We start from the raw sequence: 24,219 nt of genomic DNA, 5'->3' as shown, positions 1-24,219 counted from the left end.
AACTTCTCATCACAGGGGAAAAAAAATTTTTTGTGACTTTATGAGGTAACGATGTAAACTAATCGTGATAATCATTTCACAACAGATACATATGCAAAGTCATTATGCTGTACACCTTAACTTATACAGTGTTATATGTCAATTATAGCTCAATAAAACTGGGGGCGGGGAGGGCAGCAATGTAGGTTCACAGACCTCTGGGGTAACTTTCCTGGTATAATCTGAAACCAGCCCCTTGACACAGAGGTCAGGGATAGACCAAAGAAGGAAGCAGGCCACTCCATGCTGGTAGGTGGCAATTTAATAACAACAAAGGGAACTTACATACGAGGCTTGTCTTGGGCAGCAACAGGATGCATGGATCCCCGCACCTGCCCACCAAATCTTAAAATCTTATAAAGAGGCCTTAACTGGGCTCAAGCATGTATACCATGCAGGTGTTTTCAACACCACATCACTATCTCAAGGCAATGTCCTTGGAGCAGCCTCCAGGAGTGAGAAAGGCTAGAGGAACCCACATTCCAAAGACAGGGGAGGGGTAGAGAAGGTTCTAAGTGCCCAGGTCCAGCTCATGGGTCAATCAGTGGTCACATTTTTTTTTTAAGATTTTATTTATTTATTTGACCGAGAAAGACACAGCGAGAGAGGGAACACAAGCAGATGAAGTGGGTGAGGGAGAAGCAGGCTTCCCGCCGAGCAGGGAGCCCGATGTAGGGCTCGATCCTAGGACCCTTGGATCATGAACTGAGCCAAAGGCAGCCGCTTAACTGAGCCACCCAGGCGCCACTGGTCACATTTTTTTTGATCACGTTCCCCAAAAGGAAGTCCCCCATAAATTCTCACAACACTTTGGACCCTATTTGTTGGCCTTTATGAGATTCTGTCAAATGATTGTCATTATTTATGCATATGTCTTGTTTCCTCAAGTAAGCTGTATTCATGTTCATTCATTCTGCAAATATGTATTGAGCATCTCATTGTGCCAGGCACTATTCTGGGTGCTAGGGATACATCACTGAGCAAAATAAAAATGCCCGCCCTTGTGGACCTTACACTCTAGTGGGGGAGAGAAACCATAAAATGATAAATAAGTAAATTGTATAGTCCACTAGAGGGTGATAAGTACATGGGGAGAAATAAACCAGGATAAGGAGAGTTTGCAGTTTTTAAAAACAGGGTGAGCTTCATGAGAAGATGACAACTGAGCAGATGTCTAGGGAGTGAGTGGTGATGACTGTTTTGAGGGCACTTATTACAGCTTAATCACCAAAAAATATAGCATAGTTCCTTGCATGTGATATTTAATAAATGTTGACTGATTAGATAAAATTCAAAAACTTGGCCAAAACCACACACTAGATTAGTCAAGAATGATGTGACTTTAGTGCATCAACTATGATTCCTACTGAAGCATGAGTGTCCCAGCTTTATCCCCCCAAAAACAACAACAAAAAACCCCAACACTGAATAATCAGTATGAACACAGTGGAAATTATGAAAAATTACTGTTACCATTTTAAAAAAAAAGAAAACAGAACAATGCCTCTTCAGAAACTGACTTTTACTAATCAGCCTCCCGTTACTTTAAATCCAGAGTCAGCATTTACTTTCCACAGAACCCATGGATATGTCTGTCAGGTGGCCTTGGCTTTCTGCCATAAGAAGTTTTATGTGCCACGATAAACATTATGTTTGTCAAGAGGGACCTTGCCTTTTAATTTTAGATTTAAATGACAAAGCTACTTCAAATATGTGCATGTACGAATTCAGTGATTAATGCATAATTATACCATACTTACAAACTGCTCATCAGTAATAAATTATATTTTACCTTACATGCAACAAAGTTAACACTAGTAAACTTTTCAATAAATTATTTCACACAGGTATATGCTTATGAATCTATTTAATTGTTCAAGCTGTGCTAGAGAATACATATTTTGGATACATATTTCAACAGACTCAGTTACAACATAGATGATTTCCAGTGGGAATTTCTTACACTATCCTGATTATCAAAAAAAAAGTCTATCATCTGCCACCAAATCTGCACTATGTCAAAATATATTTTTCAATTATGCATTTAATTATGTCACTTTTGGCTCATTGGTCTCATAAAGGGAGATCCCATTTTAAATTATTTTTGCAAATATTTCCAAAACATGTTTTCCAGTTATTATTTTTCTAGGGAAGACATGTAATTGACCTATGTTTACATATAAATTTTCTCTGCACATGATACTTTTTAAAGAGAGAATAGTTTGAAAGGTGCAAAAGCTCTGGCTCTCCAAGGCAAGGCCAAAAAAAAAAAAAAGTGAAATTTAATTACGTCTTCTGATTTTTACTCTTTGAGTTTTATTTTCTTCTCTTGTCTATTTTTAAATGCTAGAAATCATATTTTTAAGGTCGTATACCCCTTTGGGCAAGGATTATGAGAGATTTCAATACTTAGAGTGAGAACATACAGTTGAAAAGCAATTTCAATAAAAATAATAATGTTACTATTTCTATTTGGGGGGTAGTTTTATATTGACAAAAAAAATCACCGTTTCAAATTCATTGGTAGTAAATATATTAACTTCTGGATCAAAATGAAGAGCCTTTCAAGAAAAGGAGCTGTGCAGTCAGCAATGACTTAAATTAGTCAGGGTAGCAGGAATCTGGGGTCAAGGCTGTTTCCACCATTTTGGTCTGACCACCATACGTAAATGGGACCCGATTTGTGTAGCACTTGTTTCTGTCGTAGGTGTAACAGGTCTCACTGTCTTCATCACAGAGATTGCTCTGGGAGGCGATAACTACTTGATTATCCAGCTCCACTTCCACAGGATCACATTTTTTACAGCTGAAAAATAAATATATTCATTTGACAATCCCCATCAAATGTTGTCTCGGAATCTGAGTGACTATTCGTTTCTATCCAAAATTAGCTGGCTCTTGCTCGCAACTCCTTTCAGACCTCAGCTACTCTACAACAATAGCTAATGGGAGTTTTCGACCTTTAATATATAAAAATTAGTTGAAAGTAAACAATATAATTAATGATATGATAATATGATGTTTTGTCTATACCATACAGCAAATTCTACTCTTCTTAGGTTTGTTCCCACCTGTATCCTGGATTAAACAAGTTCTTTATAGTGACAAGGAAGGCAGAATATTTTTAAGAAAAAGAAATTGGGGGCGCCTGGGTGGCTCAGTCAGTTAAATGTCTGCCTTCCACTCAGGTCATGATCCCAGGGTCCTGGGATTGAGCCCCGCATCGGGCTCCCTGCTCAGCGGGAGGCCTGCTTCTCCCTCCCCCACTCCCCTTGCTTGTGCTCCTGCTCTCACTCTCTCTCTCTGTCAAATAAATAAATAAATAAAATCTTTAAAAAAAAATTGTTTGATGTTGGATTCCATAGCTTCTAAAGAAACACCTGAATGTTAATATGTCTGAAATCCAATTATTTAACTTAAGACAAATTGGCCCTTCTGTACTACTGGCAATAATTTCTTATTTAGAATGAATTTATAATTAACTTTTATCTGTGATAAAGTTTTAAAAATTTATGATATCTAATAATTAACATAGAAATTAATGTATTCAAAAGCTCAAATTACATTGGTAAATGTTTATACCCCATATTTTCAGAAACATTCCTACTAACAAATTTAAAGTTATTAAATTCCATATCTATATTAGCATGAAGGAAAATCTCTTACAGGTCAGACAAATGATACACAAAGTTGGTTCTCACTGGTGAGGTGGGATCAGAGATATTCTCCCGGTTGTTCAGAGGAACACTAAACAAAAGAAAGAAATCAAAATAATGAAACTAACAGATATTGCTTTTTTGATAACAGGCATATTGCTGGGACAGTATTTACTATTTCATCAGGAATTTAGTACATTTAGCACTCTATAGCACTCTAAAACCACTCTACAGGAATACTATTACTCAGATTTCACAGTAATTTGCCATATTTTAAACATTTCCCATTCCAAATAAACCTCACAGAAACTCCTCTGTCAATGATCATTGCTTACCTGGCAAATCCCTGCTTTTCCTTTAAAACTCAGTTCAAGTTTTCCCCTCTTTATGATGATCCATTCTCACTTCTGAACAAACTCCTTTCTCTTTCATCTCACTGAAGTTCACGTATCTTTATTATAACAAATGCCATATCACAGTCGCTTTTCTACAAAGAATTTGCTTCCCCAGACTACATAAGTTCTTTGAGGCAAAACCATTTATGTTTTCTCAGTGCCTTTCTAGATGTGTGTCATGTAGGATATGTTCAATATTTGTGGAATAAATGGACAGATATTATTATCCATATTTTTGGAATGCAGAAATTATAAATCAGAGATCTCAATGACCTACCCAAGTTCACACAACAACTAAGTAGTAAAACTAACTGGACTCCAGACCTCTTGATTTGGTGATGTTCCATGAAAAAGTAGGTAACACTTATCAACTAGTTGAGATGATGTCATTCATTTTTACATTTTTCATATATGTCATCATTCCTCCTCATCAAATGACACAAAGGAAAACATGAGGATGGATTTAGCAGCACTGTCTACATAGATATCAAGCCAAAACTTTAGATACCATTCCTGAGTGCCCCCTCTCTGTAATGACCGCTATCTAATCCATCTCACAGTTCAGTTGATTCTCATTCTTTGCAATCTGTGCACTTGGTTTAAGACACTGCCATTTCTCTCCTAGATTGTAGCAATACCCTCCTTTAGTCTTGACCCCTCCAATGTATTAGCCACATTATTGCCAAAATGGCCTCTAAAATACAAGCCTAATGTTCTTCTCTGCTTAAAACCTACAGTGTCTCCACCCAGAAAACAGAGCATGCTTACAATGGCATAGAAGGCCCTTCATGATACGCCTGCACCTCTCCAGCCCCATCTCTCCCCATGCGACCCTCTTTACATGCTAGCTGGAAACAACTGCTTGCAATCCCACAAACTTACCATGCTTTTTCTCATTTCCAAGTCTTAACAATAACAAAAACAGCAAGAGTTCTAACATTTACAAAGTACTTCTGGTGTGTCTGGTACCATGGGATGCATGTTATGTGATGATTTCATACAATCTGCACAGCACCCGTTTCCTTTTCCTGGAATGATCTGCCTCACCTACCGACCCTGTCATTCCCCACACACCTTTACCCAGGTCACTCCCGCTAGCCGCCACTTGCACCACTTAACTCCAAACATCCCTGGCTGACTCCCACTGCCACTCTCCCTTCACCCTCCAGGATTGGACTGGGTGCCCCTCCTTAGTGCTCCTATAACATCTTGTGCTGATTCCTGTCACAGCATTTATAATACTGTATTGTAATGCCTTTTCAATTGTTTGAAGTTCCCTACTAGACTGTAAATTATTTGATGGCATGGACTGTGCTTTATATAAATTTTTGTATCACCAGCTCTAATCCTCAGTGGCATTCAGTAGCTCTCAATAAATGTTTGCCGAATGAATGGATCTATTCTTTATTAGATTGTAAAGGCTCTAGTAATATCAGGAAAAGCTTTAAATAATGAGAAAGATAATACACATGTATGCGTATCTACTGTGGGTTTTCAAACACTGTCCTAGATGCTTTTGTTCACTAGCATATTTAATTTTGTCCATTTAGCCTACTTAATCCTCACGTAAAGTCTATGCATATAAACACATACATAGATAATTATCTATGGAAACAGGTTCATGTAAGTGCTACACATCAAAAAGAGGAGTAGAGGGGCGTCTGTGTGGCTCAGTTGGCTAAGTGACCAACTTTTGATTTCCACTCAGGTCATGACTTCAGGTTTGTGAGATAGAACCCCACATCGGACTCCATGCTGGGTATGGAGCCTGTTTAAGATTCTCTCTCTCCCTCTCTCTCTGCCCCTCTCCCCACCCTGCTCTCTCTCTTAAAAAAAAAAAAAAAAAAAAGAGTAGAGACATAGGTATAACCGTCAATACGTTCAAACAATGGCTAATAAAGGAAAGTATCTCTGCTTACAACATGAAAAAAAAAGAAAGAAATTTAAAGTGCCACATACATAATTCTGATGTTTCTCTCCACAATGTCTTCATTAGGATCTTCGGGAGAAGGGATGATCCTGGAAGTAATCCGGGCACACTGACACTTGTTGTCAACAAGAACAGTCCTTCCATCTTCATCTTGGGCTTGAAAGATAAAACATTATTAAGAAGGGGGGGGGAGGTCTGTTTCTATACTTTTATTTAATTTATCTTTTTTCCAGTAGAAAAACTAAGTTTTATGGTTGATCAGTTTCAGCTTTCTCCAATTTTGTCCTCTTTCCTAATCTAAAATGCTAAGTGGAACCTCACAGCATTGTGAAGGAAACCCAAATGCATTCCAAACAAATTGTTCTCTTTTTCCTTGGCCCAGTCTGTGGGAACCCAGGCTGAAAGAATTCTAGTTTTCATCTAATGCTTTTAATAAAGGCACAGCTCTCTGAATAATGTAGCCTTGTAAAAATCAGTGCCAAATGACAAAATGATAGAAAAAACAAAAATCTAGACTAGATGTCTCTCAGACCAAAGTAATTATTCAAAAGTAAACAAAAAATAACATTAGACTTTATAAGTCCCAGTTTGAAGTGTCACATCCTTCCTGAACTCCCATTTATACACTTTTTTTCATCCATGGGTTGGATTAGAGTTAAAAACAGGCACATTTTCCCCAAGATAACCCTACTTTGTGAGACTTTTAAGTATTCTCTACTATAATTTTCCTAAACTTAATTATATTCTTCTTTTTCATAATAACAATCAGGTTATCATGGCATAATGGTTCAGTCAAATAAAATAATAAGTGCTATATTTATTACTATTTCTTATAATTATTTTAAAAGATATGGCATATATACATGTAAAGTGCTATGAATTTACAAAAACAATTTAGAAAATATTGTGAGGTACAAGCTCTATTTAATATAATATGCTGTTTACAGAAAAAATAATAAGTGAATGGATACACAGATGACCATTAAAGCCTTAACTCTGAGTATCAACATTTATTGTCTAATCTGAATATTGGACAAAGAGGTCTGGTAGGTGTTGCAAGGAATAAACAAAGAAAATTTCTTATTATCTGGACTTAGATCAGTTAAGAGGTATTTGAAGAATCAATAACAACTTTATTTAATAGTGCTAATTAAACAATAGTCATAATGTTTGATATATTTTTGTTTTGTTTTTAAATTAAACTTTTTTAGATCACATGCAGTCATAATAAATACTAGAGAGAGAACCCATGTACATTTTACCTAGTTTCTCCCAGTGGTAACATCCTGCAAAACTACAGTACAATTTCCCAACCAGAATGCTGAATTTGATAGAATTTACCAATGTTAGCTTTTACTCAATGTAGGGTACTTAAAACAAACAATAAAACTCATAACCCACTACCATAAAATTAACCCATTAAATATGTTTTTTATTTCTATAATTTTAACTAAATGGCCTTTAAAATTTCCCCCCATCAAACCTCAACTTAAAAAAAAATTTAGCACATTAATTCAAGTTACAAAGGTTAAATGATCAGGATAGATATAATCGTAACTGGAAGTCTAATTATTTCAGAGGTGTCCCAAAACAGAGAGGACCTAATTGCAATATTTCAGTCTTGATGATAATCGTCATTACAAAAACATTTAAGACCATTGTTTTGTACTTCTAATTGTTGGACGTACTTTACAATGCATTATCATGGAATTATTCATAACTTCTTAATACATCTTCTGATAAAAGTCTGTATAGTATTGAAGAAGAAACATTATGAAATCAAGATAATAACATAATTCTTCTTAACATTTTGAAAAGAATAAGATGACTTAAATGGTGTCCTCTTCCCTACTCCTATATTCATGATTCTTAAATTTTTTTTATTTTTTAATTTAAATCCAATTAATTAACATATAGCATATTACTAGTTTCAGAGATAGAGTTTAGTGATTCATCAGTTTCATATAACACCCAGTGTTCATTATATCAAGTGCCCTCCTTATGGTCCATCACCCAGTTACCCCACCCCCCCACCGACCTCCCCTCCAGCAACCTTTAGTTTGTTTCCTATAGTTAAGAGTCTCCTATGGTTTGTCTCCCTCTTTGATTTTGTCTTATTTTATTAAATGTTCTTCTCAATAAAATATAGAAAAGTTCTGTATTTTATTTATAGTATATAATTTATTTTCTTACCAGAAACCAAGGAAAAAACTATTTTTATTACTGTTTATCATTATATAAAAATAAAACTAATATATCTACCAGGAAATGTGCAAATACAGTCAATTCACCAAGACTTAAAAGATTCTAACATTGTTACTTACAGGCAATATTTTTCCAAATAAACCTGTTATAGATTGTGCCTTGCTTTATTCCAAGAGTACCTGAGACATAGCAGGTGCTCAATAAATATTTGTTAAATTTAATTCAGTTCAAACAAATAAGAAAACACACTTAACAACACATACTAGATATGAACATAATGAATTTACTAAAAGGTGATTCTCCAAGACAGGCAGAATAGGATAGAAGTTAGGAGCGGGGGCTATAGGGTCGATGGCCTGTGTTCTATGTGTTTGCTGTGTGACTATAGGTAAGTTATTTCGCCTCTCTAAATCTCAGTGGACGCAACTATATGTTAGAAATATTAATAGTACCTATCCTCAAATGGTTACTATGAGAATTAAATGGAATAATACATGTAAAACAGTTAGCATAATGCCTGGAAAATAGTATGTACTCAATAAATGATAGATCTTTTATATATGTTTTACACATATGTTTATAGGTATATAAACATGTTCATAAACATTTATTTATATATATAAATACATAAACAGTACATGTTTAATACTAATATTTTTGTGTGTAAATATTAGAAATTCATTATTTCTAATGCTAAATTAGTATAAAAATATATGTAAAATGACTATTCTTAATTACATCATACCCTGTTCTGAAATAAGAATAAGCTCAGTAAGTGTTAGAAACAATCAGCCCAAATTATATAACTTCTAAATCATTACCCTCCTAGATGAAAATTATTACATCTATATTCAGAACATATTCCATTTTCTACAGTAGTTTGAAAGGTTAGTAAACAAAATAACCAAAGTTATAACATCAAGTGATAGGCAACCTGTGTAACATTAAACATTGTTAAAGTGTCATCATAAATCTGTAGGCTCAGATCCAGGAAAGTTGTTAGAACCATTATTAGTCTCTCTGGGGAAGTAAAATCCCAATGCATTCCATATTGTAGTTATAGTAATTATTATTTCATTTCTCCAGAATATTCATTTAAAATACTCAAGGAGAAGATTACTGACTTTCAAGATTCAAAATGAATATTTATATAAGTATAGCTATCAATACTTATCTAGAAATATATATTTTTCTTATTCTCTAAGTTATATTAGGCAAACAAATAAGAGAAAAAAAAAGAATAAAAAGAATTACAATGAGTCTTCTCTGCTTAAAGATCAGTGCCCATATAAAGATTAAGGCATGTTAGAAAAAGTAGCCAGCTAGCTAGCTAACCAAAGCACAAACATAAATGTTTAAATCTGAAGAGCAGATCTGTGTTATATTTTTCCTTTTATGTGGGTTAATTTTCAAAATACCACATACCTGTCACAAAAACAGCCTTAACAAAAATGGCTAGGACTCCCCAGAAAAGCAAATGGTTCTTCATCTTGACTTCACTTCAAGAAACTGAAGCTAAAAAGTCAGGGTTAAGGTGTGTGATCTATAAGGAGTGTGCAAATGATGGTGCTTCTGCTTTCTTAAAATAACACTCCAGGCAGCTAACAAACTAAAAACAATCACAACTGCGGTTGGAGTCAGAAATTTAAATGCTGCCCTGGACAGAGATGTATGTCTCAGATTTCTGTATTTTCTTCCAAAGTATCCCCCCAAAAGCCATGCTTTAATGCAGTAACTCTTTATTTTACATGTTTCATTAAACATGAAGATTAATAATAACTTCAAGTCAGGAGTACATTAAGAATATTTAAATAGGGGTTCTCAAATTCATTTCCTAGATAATAAAGTTTTCAAATCAAACATGTGACATTTGTTATGCCTAGAACAGTAAATGAAGGGAAGAGGAGAAATTGTTTAAAGCCTTTCAAGGTCCCAATTGTACCTTATGTCAACTTTTTCTCCTAGTCCTTAATTAACCAAGTTACCAGATTTAAATATACATATTCTACATGACATACATAATATATGTGTACATATATATATGTATATATGTATATATGTATATATATATAATATATACATAATCTGATTGCTTTCAGTTATTTTATAAACTCAAACATGAAATTGGAATTTGAAACAGTTGGATACTAGATGTATCAGTTGCCATGGTTTAATTTGATAGCATTAAGGCAGACCTTGTGTTTGATAATCTAGTAACAGCTTTTGGAATTATAAACCCATGAAATGATTTTCATTTGAGATGCCTCAACAGAAAACTGAATCCCTGCATTATTTCTTAAAAGTTTTTGTCATTAATTAGTGTCAAAAAGCAAACAAACAAACAAGTCAACAAAACCCTGAGCTTTTGGACAGGGCATCACCCTACCCTCTGCCCCAACATGTTAGAATTTCCTATCTCTTAGGCAGGTTTGGTTCCAAGAACGTGTTGTTTATATATATATATATATATATATATATATATATATATATTATAAACATATATATATGTGTGTGTGTTACTTTTGGTTCTCAGTTCTCTAATTTTTTAAGGGTCTCCTAGAATTTTGAAAGGCACTAAAGAAATGCTTCAGGATCATAAGTAGGCAAGCAGATTTCATAGCTAACAGCAGAAGGGGGCAGAATGAAACTAATTATTAAAGGCTGGCACATAACTGCACTCTTTCAATCATGCACTGAATGTCTAACATGAACAAAATGCCAGACACTAGAACATATAATATTACTATACTGTCAAACTTTACTCTCATTTTAATTTCTACTATCATAGGACTTAGAAGGTATTTGGGGTTAAGAAAAACATACTGGATTCACATGAACAATTTTATCTGTTAGGGAAAAAAACAAATCTGAAAACACATTATTTTAGTGTTTGGTCAGGATGTCAAAACAAGTATCAACACTTAAGAGCTCCTCATTTCTAACTGTAGTTTCTAAATGACTGATTTATTCATTCACTCCAAAATAGAGTAATTAGAAGTTAGTTGGATAGGGGCGTTTGGGTGGCTCAGTCATTAGGCGTCTGCCTTCGGCTCAGGTCCTGATCTCAGGGTCCTGGGATCGAGCCCCACATCGAGCCCCGCATCGGGCTCCCTGCCCAGCGGAAAGCCTGCTTCTCCCTCTCCCACTCCCCCTGCTCGTGTTCCCTCTCTCATTGTGTCTCTCTCTGTCAAATAAATAAATAAATAAAATCTTTAAAAAAAAAAAAGAAGTTAGCTGGATACTTTTTTGTTTAAGTCATTATTTCCTTGAAAATAAACTTAAGTCTAGATTTCCTCCCCAAAGCAAGTTGGATAAATCCTTGGGGAAAAAAGTTTCCCCCAAAGCTTATTTTTTATAAAAGCAAATATTAGTTGATTCATAATTACTAAGCTAAAGAAAAGCTCTATATTTGATGTCTCTATCCTTTCAATCTTACAGTTTTGTATTTCTATTATGTAAACTATGCATCTAAAAGAGAAAAAAATAAAAGAAATTACTCAATAAAAATAAGGGCTGGAGACCCAAGTGGCACCTTTGCCACCAGAAGAGAGTTACTATACCTGCAATATAGGATCAGGACCAGTGTATTGCTCAGTGTGGTCCAGGGATTATCTTCCCTAGTACCATCTGGAGTACTAGTCAAAATATGAATTTCCTGGCTACACCCAATCAGAATTTCTGGAGATGTGACCTTGGAATGTGTATTTTTAGAAAGCCTTCCAGTTGAGTCTAATGTACAGTAAAGTTTGAAAATTCATAGACTAGAAGCATTGGGGAAAGGGTGATAACTAGCAGTATTATCTATTTCTAGAAGAGCAAGAGGTTAATAAAGGTAATTTTTAAAAAATAAATAGGCTTACATTGAAAACAACTTAGTTGAAGCTTCTATTTATTTTTACAATTCTGTGCTATAGGTGACTTGTTCCATAATGTTTTAGCACTAAACAATTATATATAAATAACAGGTCCTGGGGCGCCTGGGTGGCTCAGTTGGTTAAGCGACTGCCTTCGGCTCAGGTCATGATCCTGGAGTCCCGGGATCGCGTCCCGCATCAGACTCCTTGCTCAGCGGGCAGTCTGCTTCTCCCTTTGACCCTCCCCCTTCTTGTGTTCTCTCTCTCTCTCTCATTCTCTCTCTCTCAAGTAAATAAAAAATCTTTTTAAAATAAATAAATAACAGGTCCTGGTTTAATCTTTAAACCATTTCATCTCCAGTTTTAGTTATGTTCTTCCCACCAAAACATGTAAAATGTGAATAGTAGAACACTTTCCATGCAAGTTAGTTAAGTTACTGGGAGCCACATTGTTCTAAATTCTTCACCAAAAATGATTTATTTTTCGACATTGATATATAAGATTCTTATAGTAAAAGGTTCAGTGATAGACTCATCTGAATGAAAGAGATCCTAAGATAATTTAGTCTCACCTTCTTTACTCCCACTCAAGTTTTGTTTCAATTTCCTATACAGCAGTCTGAGTTCAGCATTTACTTAAAAACCATCTGAAATAGGTCAATGCATCACTTCCTCTGGACACAGGTTATTATATACTTGGGATATTCAAATCATGACAAAGACTTTATTCTCTTGGGACATAGAAGACGCTCTTCTTGTTTTGCTCCTATCTCACTGGTGACTCCTTCTAAGTCTCTTGCTGAATTTTCCTGTGAATATTGAGGTTTGATCCTCAGCTTTCTCTCTTCTCTCTTCCTCTCCTTAATTAACTTTAATGTGACTTTCAAAGGCATAATTCTAGACTTTACCTTGCCCGTTGAGCTCCAAACTCCTACATCCAACTTTCTATTTGATATCTCTACTTGTCTAACAGGTATCCAAAACTTAACCAGGCAAAACAGTAATCTTGACAATCAAGCTACCCTCACACTTCCAATCTGATCTTTTACTGTCTCTAGTCTTCCTTATCTCAGTAAATCCACCTGGTTGTTCAAACCAAATCCTCTTCTTTGATTTCCTTGTTTTCTTCTCCCCCATATTCAGTTTACCACAATATCCTGTTGGTTTTATTTCAAGACTATATCTCAAATTTATCTGATTCTCTCCATTTTCACTGACAGCCTGGTCCAAGTCTCTATCCTCTAGCCTAGACTACTACAATAGCCTCAGTCATAAAGTTATTTTTCCTTTGCCCCAGAATTGGCTACTAGGGCTCACAGTTAACAACCAAGAATGGCTAAGTACCCCAAATTCTAAAGAGAGTCAGACACTTCCTCCAAGCCTTACCAGAAGGAAGAACAGAACTCAACTTATGGCCATCAACCACCACCCCCATTCCTGAGCTCTCTCCTCTAGTCTTTAGAGGACTTTGGAGGGAAAAGGGAAATGACATCATTGGAGCACTTGGCTTTGTGGAAATAGTAGTGTTTGTGGTAAGAGACTTTCCCCCTTTATTCTTGGGAGAGGGAAGGACAGGGTGCTTTTTTCTCCCCAAAGTCAAGTGAGGGAGAGATTCAAGAAAATCATTCAAAGAAATCAGGGACCTGAAAAAAAGGAAAATTGAGAAGCAATAGAGCATAATAGTTAAGAGAAAACATTCTGAGTCTGATTGCTTGAGTTTATTTCCCAATTCATCATTTACTAGCTGGGTGAAATGGGCAAACCTTGAACACTCATTTAACCTCTCTCTGTAAAATGGGGATAATAACAATACATATTTCTTAGGATTGTTGTGGAGCTTAGCATGTATTATAACATATAAAGAAGTTAGAAAATATCTTGGCATATGGTAAGCACTCCATTAGTAGTGATTATTATCATCAGAACCATCACCATTATGTTGGTCATTCCCTGTTGAGTTGCAGAAAACGCAAACCCAACCTGGAGCTGTATACTTTGAGGAAAGCATTCATGGGAGAACTGGACATTTCCCCTTGGGTTGTGGGCATGTAGGAACACAGAAACCGGTATGTGTTCATGGTATATGACCCCTTCTAAGGTATGAATATTCACATGCAAAAGAATGAAACTGGACCCCTATCTTCCACCATTCACAAAAATTAACTTGAAATGGATTAAGGACATAAACATAAGACCTGAAACCATAAAACTCCTAGACAAAAACATAGTGGAAAAAGCTCCTTGACTTGGCCTTGGCAATGAGTTTTTGGATATGACACCAAAAGCATAAACAACAAAAGCAAAAATTAACAATTAGAACTACATCAAACTAAAATCTTCTGCACAGCAAAAGAAATAATGAACAAAATTAAAATGCAATTTACAGAATGGGAGAAAATATTTGCAAACCATATATCTGATAAGAAATTAACATATAGAAGATACAAGGAACTCATACAACTACATAGCAAAAAACCCAAACAATCCAATTTTAAAAATAGGCAGAGGACTTGGAACAGACATTTCTCCAAAGAAAACATCCAAATGGTTAACATGTATATGAAAGGTGCTCAACATCACTAATCACCAGGGAAATGCAAATCAAAACCACAATAAGATATTACCTCACACCTGTTAGAATGGCTATTACCAAAAAGACAAGAGACAACAAATGCTGGTGAGGATGTGGAGTAAAGGGAGCCCTTGTGCGCTGTAGGAGGGAATGTTAATTGGTACAGCCACTATGGAAACCACTATGAATGCTCTTCAAAAAATTAAAAATAGAACTACAATATGATCCAGCAATCCCACTTCTGGATAATATCCAAAAGAATACCAAAGGAAATTAAAGACTATCTCAAAAACAATCTGCACACCAAGTTCATTGCAGTATTATTCACAATAGCCAAGACATGGAAACAAACCAAGTGTCCATAAACACAGGAATGAATAAAGAAAATGTGATATATATGATGGAATATTTTTCAGCCATAAAAACGAGGGAAATCCTGTCATTTATGACAACACAGATGGACCTTAAGACATTAGAAATGTCTGTTCTAAGTGAAATAAGTTAGACAAAAACACTTAACTGATTTCACTTATATGTGGAATTCAAAAACATTGAACTCATAGAAACAGACAGTAGAATTAGTGGTTTCCAGGGGCTGAGGGGTGGAAGAAATGGGAAGATGTTGACCAAAGGGTACAAGCTTCTAGTTATTTACAGATCTTGGATACTAGCCATTTATCTGACATGTCATTTGCAAATATCTTCTCCCATTCCATAGGTTGCCTTTTAGTTTTGTTGACTGTTTCCTTTGTTGTGCAAAAGCTTTTGATCTTGATGAAGTCCCATAGAGCTACCCAATGACCCAGCAATTGCACTACTAGGTATTTACCCCAAAGATATAAATGTAGTGATCCAAAGAGGCACCTGCACCCCAATGTTTATAGCAGCAGTGTCCCCAAAGCCAAACTATGGAAAGAGCTGGGTCATCCATCAGTGGATGAATAGATAAAGAAGATGTGGTGTATACATACAATGGAATATTACTCAGCCATCAGAAAGGATGAAATCTTACCATTTATATCAAACTGGATGAAACTGGAGGTAAGGTATTATGCTGATCGAAATAAGTCAATCAGAGAAAGACAATTATATAGTTTCACTCATATGAGGACTGTAAGAAACAGCACAGAGGAGCATAGGGGAAGGTAGGGAAAAATGGAATGGGAAGAAATCAGAGAGGGAGACAAACCATGAGAAACTCTTAACCATGGGAAAGAAACTGAGGGTTGCTGAAAGGGAGATAGGTGGGGGGATGGGGTAATTGGGTGATGGGCATTAAGGAGGGCACGTGATGTGATGAGCACTGCATGTTATATGCAGCTGATGAATTACTGAACTCTACATCTGAAACTAATAATGTTCTATATGTTGGCTAGTTGAATTTAAATTATTAAAAACAAAAACAAACTTCCAGTTATAAGATGAATAAGCTCTGGGGATGTAAGGTATAGCATGGTAACTATAGTTAATAATACTGTATTGTATACGTAAAAGTTGCTGTTAGAGAACTCTAATGTTCTTACCATAACAACAATGACAACAATGATAATTATGTGAGATGAAGGATATGTTAACTAACCTTCCTGTGGTAACCATTTCACAATATATATGTATCAAATCATCATATTTTACACCTTAAACAGTTATATGCCAATTATTTCTCAATAAAACTGGAGAAGAAAAAGAATACAACCAGAGTTTTACTAACTTGGGGAAGGAAGACAACACTTTGAAGAACTGTTAGCTTTATTTGTAATAGCCTAAAACTGGAAGCAACCTAAATATCCATACACAAATTGAGTGAACAAATTGTGGCATGTTATTCAGCAATAAAAGTGAATAAACTATTGATACACACAACAACATGAATGAATCTCAAAGTAATTATTCTGAGTGAAAGAAGCCAGATAAAATATCTTAAAAAGAGTATATACTGGGGCGCCTGGGTGGCTCAGTTGGTTAAGCATCTGCCTTCGGCTCAGGTCATGATCCGGAAGTCCTGGGATCAAACCCCACATTGTGCTCCCTGCTCAGCGGGGAGTCTGCTTCTCCCTCTGCCCTTCCCCTGCTCCTTCTCTCTCTCTCTCACACACACACACTCTCTCTCTCAAATAAATAAATCTTTTTAAAAATTTTTAAAGAGAGTATATACTGTATGATTCTATATATTATATATACAGAATATATAGAGAGAGACAGAGAGAGAGAGAATTTGAATATAGGGACTTCATCAAGATAAAAAGCTTCTGCACAGCAAAGAAAACAATCAACAAAACTAAAAGACAGCTAGGGCATCTGGGTGACTCGGTTGGGCATCTCTTTGGTTTCCACTCGAGTCCTGATCTCAGGGCTGTGGGATCAAGCCCCACATCAGGCTCCTGGCTGAGCATAAAGCCTGCTTGTCCCTCTCCCTCTGCTCCTCCCCCTGCTCACGGGGCTCTCTAAATTAACTAATTAGTTAATTAATTAATTAAATCTTTTTTAAAAAACCTAAAAACCAGCCTACAGAATTGGAGAAGATATTTGCAAATGACCTATCAGATAAAGGGCTAGTATCCAAAATCTATAAAGAATTTAGCAAACTCAAACACCCAAAGAACAAATAATCCAATCAAGAAATGGGCAGAAGACATGAACAGACGTTTTTCCAAAGAAGACATCCAAATGGCCAACAGACACATGAAAAAGTGCTCCACATCGCTCAGCATCAGGGAAATCCAAATCAAAACTTCAATGAGATACCACCTCACACCAGTCAGAATGGCTAAAATTAACAAGTCAGGAAAGGACAGATGTTGGTGGGGATGCAGAGAAAGGGGAACCCTCCTACACTGTTGGTGGGAATGCAAGCTGGTGCAAACACTCTGGAACACAGTATGGAGGTTCTTCAAAAAGTTGAAAATAGAGCTACCGTACGACCCAGCAATTGCACTACTGGGTATTTACTCCAAGGATACAAATGTAGGGATCCAAAGGGGTACGTGCACCCCAATGTTTATAGCAGCAATGTCCACAATAGCCAAACTATGGAAAGAGCCAAGATGTCCATCGACAGATGACTGGATAAAGAAGTGGTATATATATATATAATGGAATATTATGCAGCCAACAAAAGGAATGAAATCTTGCCATTTGCAACAACGTGGATGAAACTAGAGGGTATTACGCTAAGCGAAATAAGTCAATCAGAGAAAGACAAGTATCATATGATCTCACTGATATGAGGAATTCTTAATCTCAGGAAACAAACTGAGGGTTGCTGGAGTGGTGGGGGGTGGGAGGGATGGGGTGGCTGGGTGATAGACACTGGTGAGGGTATGTGCTATGGTGAGCACTGTGAATTGTGTAAGACTGTTGAATCACAGACTTGTACCTCTGAAACAAATAATACAATATATGTTAAAAAAAAAAAAGAAGATAGTAGGAAGGGAAGGATGAAGGGGGGGAAATCGGAGGGGGAGACGAACCATGAGACACTATGGACTCTGAGAAACAAACTGAGGGTTCTAGAGGGGAGGGGCGTGGGGGGATGGGTTAGCCTGGTGATGGGTATAAAGAGGGCACGTATTGAATGAAGCACTGGGTATTATACGCAAACAATGAATCATGGAACACTACATCAAAAACTAATGATGTAATGCACGGTGATTAACATAACATAATAAAATTTTTAAAAAAGGGCTAGTATCCAAAATCTATAAAGAACTTAGCAAACTCAAAACCCAAAAAATAAAAAATCCAGTTAAGAAATGGGCAGAAAAACATGAACAGACATTTCTCCAAAGAAGACATACAAATGGCTGACACATAAAAAAATGTTCAACATCACTCAGCATCAGGGAAATACAAATCAAAACCACAGTGAGATACCACCTCACACCAGTCAGAATAGCTAAAATTAACAAGTCAGGAAACAACAATTGTTGGCGAGAATGCAGAGAAAGGGAAACCCTCTTATACTATTGGTGGGAATGCAAACTGGTGCAGCCACTCTGGAAGACAGTATGGAGGTTCCTCAGAAAGTTAAAAATAGAACTACCCTATGACCCAGCAATTGCACTACTAGTTATTTATCTAAAAGATACAAAAATAGTGATTCAAAGGGGCACATGGACCCCAATGTTTATGGCAGCTCTATCCACAATAGCCAAATTATGGAAAGAGCCCAAATGTCCATCCACAGATGAATGGATAAAGAAGATGTATATATACAATAGAATATTACTTAGCCATCAAAAAGAATGAAATCTTGCTATTTGCAATGACCTGGATGGAGCTAGAGTGTATTATGATAAGGCAAATAAGTCATTCAGAGAAAGACAAATACCATATGATTTCACACATACGTGGTATATAAGAAGCAAAACAGATGAACATAGGGGAAGGGAAGGAAAATAAAATAAGACAAACAGAGGAGACAAACCATAAGAGACTCTTAACTATAGGGAACAATCTGAGGGTTGCTAGAAGGGAGGTGGGGGGGATGGAGTAAATGGGTGATGGGCATTAAGGAGGGCACTTGTAATAAGCACTGGGTGTTATATGCAAGTGGTGAATCACTAAATTCTACTTCTGAAACAAATACTGCACTATGTTAACTAACCTGAATGTAAATAAAATCTTGAAAGAAAAAAATTTGAATATATATTATAAAAATATATAGGAGCACATTTTAAATATTATTTTTAAATTATATTTTAATATATTTATATTAAATTTTGTGTTGTATTAAATATTACTTTAATTTAAATAATTATAATAAAATCATAATTTAATAAAAATGATTATTTTAATACAAATAATTCTAGAAAGTGAAAACAAACCTACAGTGACAAAAAGCAGATCAGTGACTGTCTAGGAAAGTAGGGACAGGGAGAGAAGAGAGGAAGAGAAGGATTACAAGGGTGCCTAAGGCTTCTGCAGAGGATACATATGTTCATTGTCTTGATGGTGGTTACAAATTCCTGACTGTACATACATGTCAAAATTTATTGTAAAGTTTAAACGTGTGCATTTCATTGTGTATCTATTACATCTCAATAAAGCTATTAAAGGTCACATCTTCAGAATTCAGTTTTTAAGTATGATGTTAGATTTTCCTTGAATGTTCTTTATCAAGTTCAGGAAGTTCCCTCCTATCCCTAGTTTGCTGAGTTTTGTTTTTTTTCTTTTCTCTTCAGAAATGGATATTACACTTTTTCAAATAGCTTTTCTCTGATTATTGAGATGACCACATGATTTTCATTTTTAATACAGTGAATTATAATGATTTTAAATGTTAAATTAACCTAGCATTTCTGGGGTAAACCCCACCTACTCATGATGTAATATACTTTTTATAAATTGATAGATTCAATTTACTAAAATTTTACTTTGAACTTCTGCATGTATGTTCATAAAGGATATTGGTCTGAAATTGTTCTTTTCTTATAATGTCTTCGCCTGGTTTTGTTATCAGGATAATCCTGACCCAATAGAGTAAGTTTAGAAGTATCTTTTCCTCTCCAATTTGCTGGAGGAGTTTGTGTAGAATTAGTATTATTTTTTTCTTTAAATGTTTGGCAGATTTCACCAGTGAAGTGAGGGCCTGGAACCTCTCTCAAGGCAAGAGGCTAGGGCAATTGCAGAGGTCTTCAATCTGTTTTCTGTCTCTCTGCCTAATGTCCAATCTCTTAAAAATCATTGTTTCACAAGTTTGTCAGGTTCTTTTAGTTGTTTCTGGTGGGAGGGTAAATCTGGTCTCTAATATTCCATAGAGTTTCAAATTGAATATTGGAGATTTGAAGTTAAAAGTGAATTTTGGATATAAGTTTTTATACTGAACTAGACTTTTTTTAAATAGACTACTCTTTAGACCTGTTTTAGGTTCAAAAAATAAATTAGACATTTAATGATAGAAAATTTCCAATATTATTGAATCTTCTCAAAACATTGTCAAGGGAAGGCAAAGAAAAATTTAATCATGGTAATTTGGAAGCAATAATTTGGAGGAAAAAAATGGTTTCATGTTTATAACTCATTAAACTATTCACTGCTCCAAACTCTTCGCTATAACCAGTCTTACCTCCATTACTTATTGTCTACCCAGCAGGTGGTGATCTTTTCAAAAGGTAAATTAAATCATATCTGATTCAAAACCTCCAATGGCTTCTCATTACACTAAAAATAAATTCAAACTCATTATCTTGTCTGATTTCCCATAACTCTCTCTTTCACTTATCACTCTCCAGCTACTTACTCAGGGCCTTTGGACTTTTTAGTCCCTCTGCATGAAACACTTTTTCATATCTTTGCATGGCTGGCCCTTCAACATCATTCAAGTCTCAAGTTAAGGGTCACTGCCTCAGAGAGAATTTCCCTGGTTGCAAATCATCCTAACCAATCACCAGTCACTGTCTTATTACCCTATTTTATTTTCTTCATAGTATTTATCGTAGTTTGAATTTCTTATTTAGTTTATTTAGTATGTCTCCTCCTCATCAGAGTAAGAGCTCCTTGAGAATGGCATTGTCTTGTTGCTCACTTCTGTTTCCAAGATCAAAGCACAAGAATACCTAAAATATATTGACTGAATAAAGGATGAATGGAGAACATTTTCATAAGGAGTTGAAAACTGTCTCTAGTTTTATCTGTCTCTAGCGATATTAGTCTCTTTTTTGAACAGGTTTTATAGTGTCAATGTTGCTTTTTTAAGTGTTGTTTCCAGATATGCATACAGTAGTCCAAGTGTTATTGACCAAGTATAAAACAGCAGAACAGTAATATTTTTCAATAAATGCCACTTAAGATAGTATCTCACTTTTGGCAGCTATGTTACACTATTGACTTCTAACAACTTTAGAGTCAACTAAATTCCCCTTTTAAAAAATAAGTGCTTCTATAAAGTAATAACTTCCCCACATTTAATACTTAAACAGTGGGGATTTGGGTATGAGATTTAGCATTGGTCCTTAAGTTTTATCTTACTAAACTCAGACCAACATTACAACTTATTAGATTCTTTTTAAGCCCAGATTCTGAAACCTAGCACATTAGTTACTTCTCTCCGCTTCACAGCATCTACAAACTTAATACACATGCCAACAGAATCCTTATTTAAATTGTTTAGAGAAATGTTCAATGGGCTAGTGCTGAAGACAGACTTCTTTGGCACACATCAGAAGTCTCACCTCTAAGCTAACACCAATCCATTCATAAGCACATTTTGGGTATAGCACTTCATTTCAAGTTAATTCATACAATACCATACTATCACACAGACTATAATTCTCCATGTCATCCATAAGGATAGTATGAATACTTAGCTTAAGTAATCAATCTCTCCTTAGCCTCTATTTTAATATCACGTGATTTCTCCCCTTGAAAGTCTTTCATAATATAAAAAGATCCTTGATATCCTGGCATCTTGCCACTTAAACACTTAAAAGGGATGATGATATTATTTAATAGCTTTCTTGGCTTTAAATCCAAGATGTAGCTGGACTCTCTTTATTTTCCTTTTAATGGATTAAATTCTGCATTCAGGGTAACAAATCATTGTTCCCATTTGTCCTTGAACTTTATATGAAAAACAAGTTTTGGTAATGAATAGTACTGTCCAAATCAGCTCCAAAAACACAGCATCTCAAATACGTCACAGGATCATCAGGAACATGGCCTTTATACCTTATCTATATGTACCATATCTCTACTTTCTAGACCTTTGAGACACTAAACAATACAAAAGTAACTTTTGAATCAACCCAGAAAAATAAACTGAGAGAAGATCCTACTAGCACCAGAAGAAAGGCCTTCAGCGAAGACAAGCTGACAAAAAAATGATCTCCAAGAGAAGTGAAGCAAGATAAAGCATTCAAAAGTGGAAAATTCTTTATGTGTATATATACACAATATAATGAATATATAATGCAACCAGTTTAACTTTAAACATCCTCAAAGTCCCAAAACATTCCACAAATCTGTTGTACGTAAAGTTATTTACAAAGATTAAAGAGGGAGTTTTCTAAAGTGAGCTAAAGCCTTTTATCTGACTGGCAATCTATTCTTGCTCCCAAGATGATCCTGGCTGGATTGCTCTGGACTTTCCAAAACTCCTGTAGAGCACTCTCTTCCCAATTCCACAAGAGCAGATGTAACTTATCAAGAACCATTATCAGCTCTTTTTCATGGCTCCTTGGAGGTGGTAAGCTACTTTAGGTTGAAGCTGAACGTCTCTTTCCCAGCTACTGGCTGCCAGAAACTCATTGAAGTGGATGATGAATGAAAACTTTGTACCCTTTATGAAGAGCATATGGCCACAGAAGTTGCTGCTAACGCTCTGGGTAAAGAATGGAATGGTTACATGGTCCCAATAGGTGGTGGTAATGACAAACAAGACTTCCCCAGGAAGCAGGGTGTACTGACCCATGGGGGTGTCCATCTGCAGCTGAGTAAAGGACATTCCTGCTACAACAAGGAGGATTAGAGAAAGGGCAAATCTGTTTGGGGTTGCATTGTGGAGGCCAATCTCAGTGCTCTCAACTTGGTCATTGTATAAAAAGGGGAGAAGGGTATTTCTAGACTCACTGATATGACTGTGCCTCATTGCCTGGAGCCCAAAATAGCTAGGAGAACCCACAAGCTTTTCAATCTCTAACAAAGATGATGTCCGCCAGTATGTTGTGATAAAGCCCCCAAACAAAGAGGATGAGAAAACTAGAACCAAAGTGCCCAAGATTCAGGGCCTTGTTACTACACATGTCCTCCAACACAAACATCAACATATTGCTCTGAAGAAACAGTGTACTAAGAAAAGTAAGGAAGAGGCTGCAGAATATGCTAAACTTTTGGCCAAGAGAATGTAAGGAGGACAAAGAAAAACGCCAGGAACAGTGCCAAGAGACAGAGCCTGATTCTTGAGGTCCTGGCAGAGAATCTACTTCTAACCTCATTCAGGTTTTTGGCAGAATTCAGTCCCTTAAGCTTTAAAGGTGATGTCCCCATTCCCTTCCCTGCTGACAGGTGGAGGTTGTTCCCAGCTTCTAGATGATGACAGCAATCCCTGCTAGTGGCCTCCTTGATCTTTAAAGCTAGAAATAGTGGGTCAAGTCCTGCTCTGATCTCTGCTTTTGCCTCATCTCTCCTGCTTCCAGCTAGGGAAAGTTCTCTGCTTTTACAGCCTCGTGTGATTACACTGAGCCCACCCAGATAATTGAAAATAAACTCCCCCATTTTAAGGCCCACAGCCTTAGCTACAACTGCAAAATCTCTTTTGCTATGTAACAGTTAACATATTCACAGGTTCTAGGTATTAAGGTCCGTACTTGGGCGGGAGGAGGGGTTGGTTTGCAGGGGACATTAGTCTGCCTATCACAGAATTAGACAAACACCGCTCCAAAAAGAAAGGAAACAGCAAGTAAAAGGCCCAAGATGGGAAAGAGCTTGGACAGGTCAATTAGCAGGGAGGAAGGCCCTAGAACTGTAGCAGAGTGAAGGCGAGAACTGCAGTAGATGATACCATGCACTTCTTTATAGAAGTAACATTTTTTCCCATTTGAATTGTATAAATTTAGAATCTATTTTGAATTTT

The 24,219-nt window shown here is 36.0% G+C and overlaps 1 protein-coding gene and 1 pseudogene across 1 annotated transcript; one reads left to right on the top strand and one right to left on the bottom strand.

The window, feature by feature from the left end:
• Nucleotides 1-1,889: 1,889 nt before the first annotated feature.
• JCHAIN (joining chain of multimeric IgA and IgM) lies at nt 1,890-9,816 on the bottom strand. The gene is made up of 4 exons (XM_028100734.1): nt 9,651-9,816; nt 6,050-6,176; nt 3,706-3,786; nt 1,890-2,845 (listed from the first exon to the last, which is right to left on the bottom strand). The coding sequence occupies exons 1-4, from the start codon at nt 9,712-9,714 to the stop codon at nt 2,641-2,643; spliced, it is 477 nt and encodes a 158-aa protein (XP_027956535.1). The 5' UTR covers nt 9,715-9,816; the 3' UTR covers nt 1,890-2,640.
• A 4,331-nt stretch (nt 9,817-14,147) lies between these two features.
• Nucleotides 14,148-23,549, top strand: LOC114206708 (small ribosomal subunit protein eS6 pseudogene; annotated as a pseudogene).
• The last annotated feature ends 670 nt before the right edge of the window (nt 23,550-24,219 follow it).

Source organism: Eumetopias jubatus, unplaced genomic scaffold (assembly GCF_037043125.1).
Source record: "Eumetopias jubatus isolate StellerSeaLion01/CBP00866 unplaced genomic scaffold, mEumJub1_p1.0 scaffold_2, whole genome shotgun sequence".
Classification (NCBI taxonomy): domain Eukaryota; kingdom Metazoa; phylum Chordata; class Mammalia; order Carnivora; family Otariidae; genus Eumetopias; species Eumetopias jubatus.
This window is presented reverse-complemented; position numbering and strand designations above follow the sequence as displayed.

Excerpts from the sequence above, each read along its gene's own strand:
- JCHAIN (XM_028100734.1), bottom strand. The coding sequence starts at position 9,714 with ATGAAGAACCATTTGCTTTTCTGGGGAGTCCTAGCCATTTTTGTTAAG. Across the intron at positions 6,177-9,650 it reads TAAGGCTGTTTTTGTGACAG|CCCAAGATGAAGATGGAAGG; the intron begins GTATGTGGTATT and ends TTATCTTTCAAG. Across the intron at positions 2,846-3,705 it reads GTGTATCATTTGTCTGACCT|CTGTAAAAAATGTGATCCTG; the intron begins GTAAGAGATTTT and ends TTTATTTTTCAG.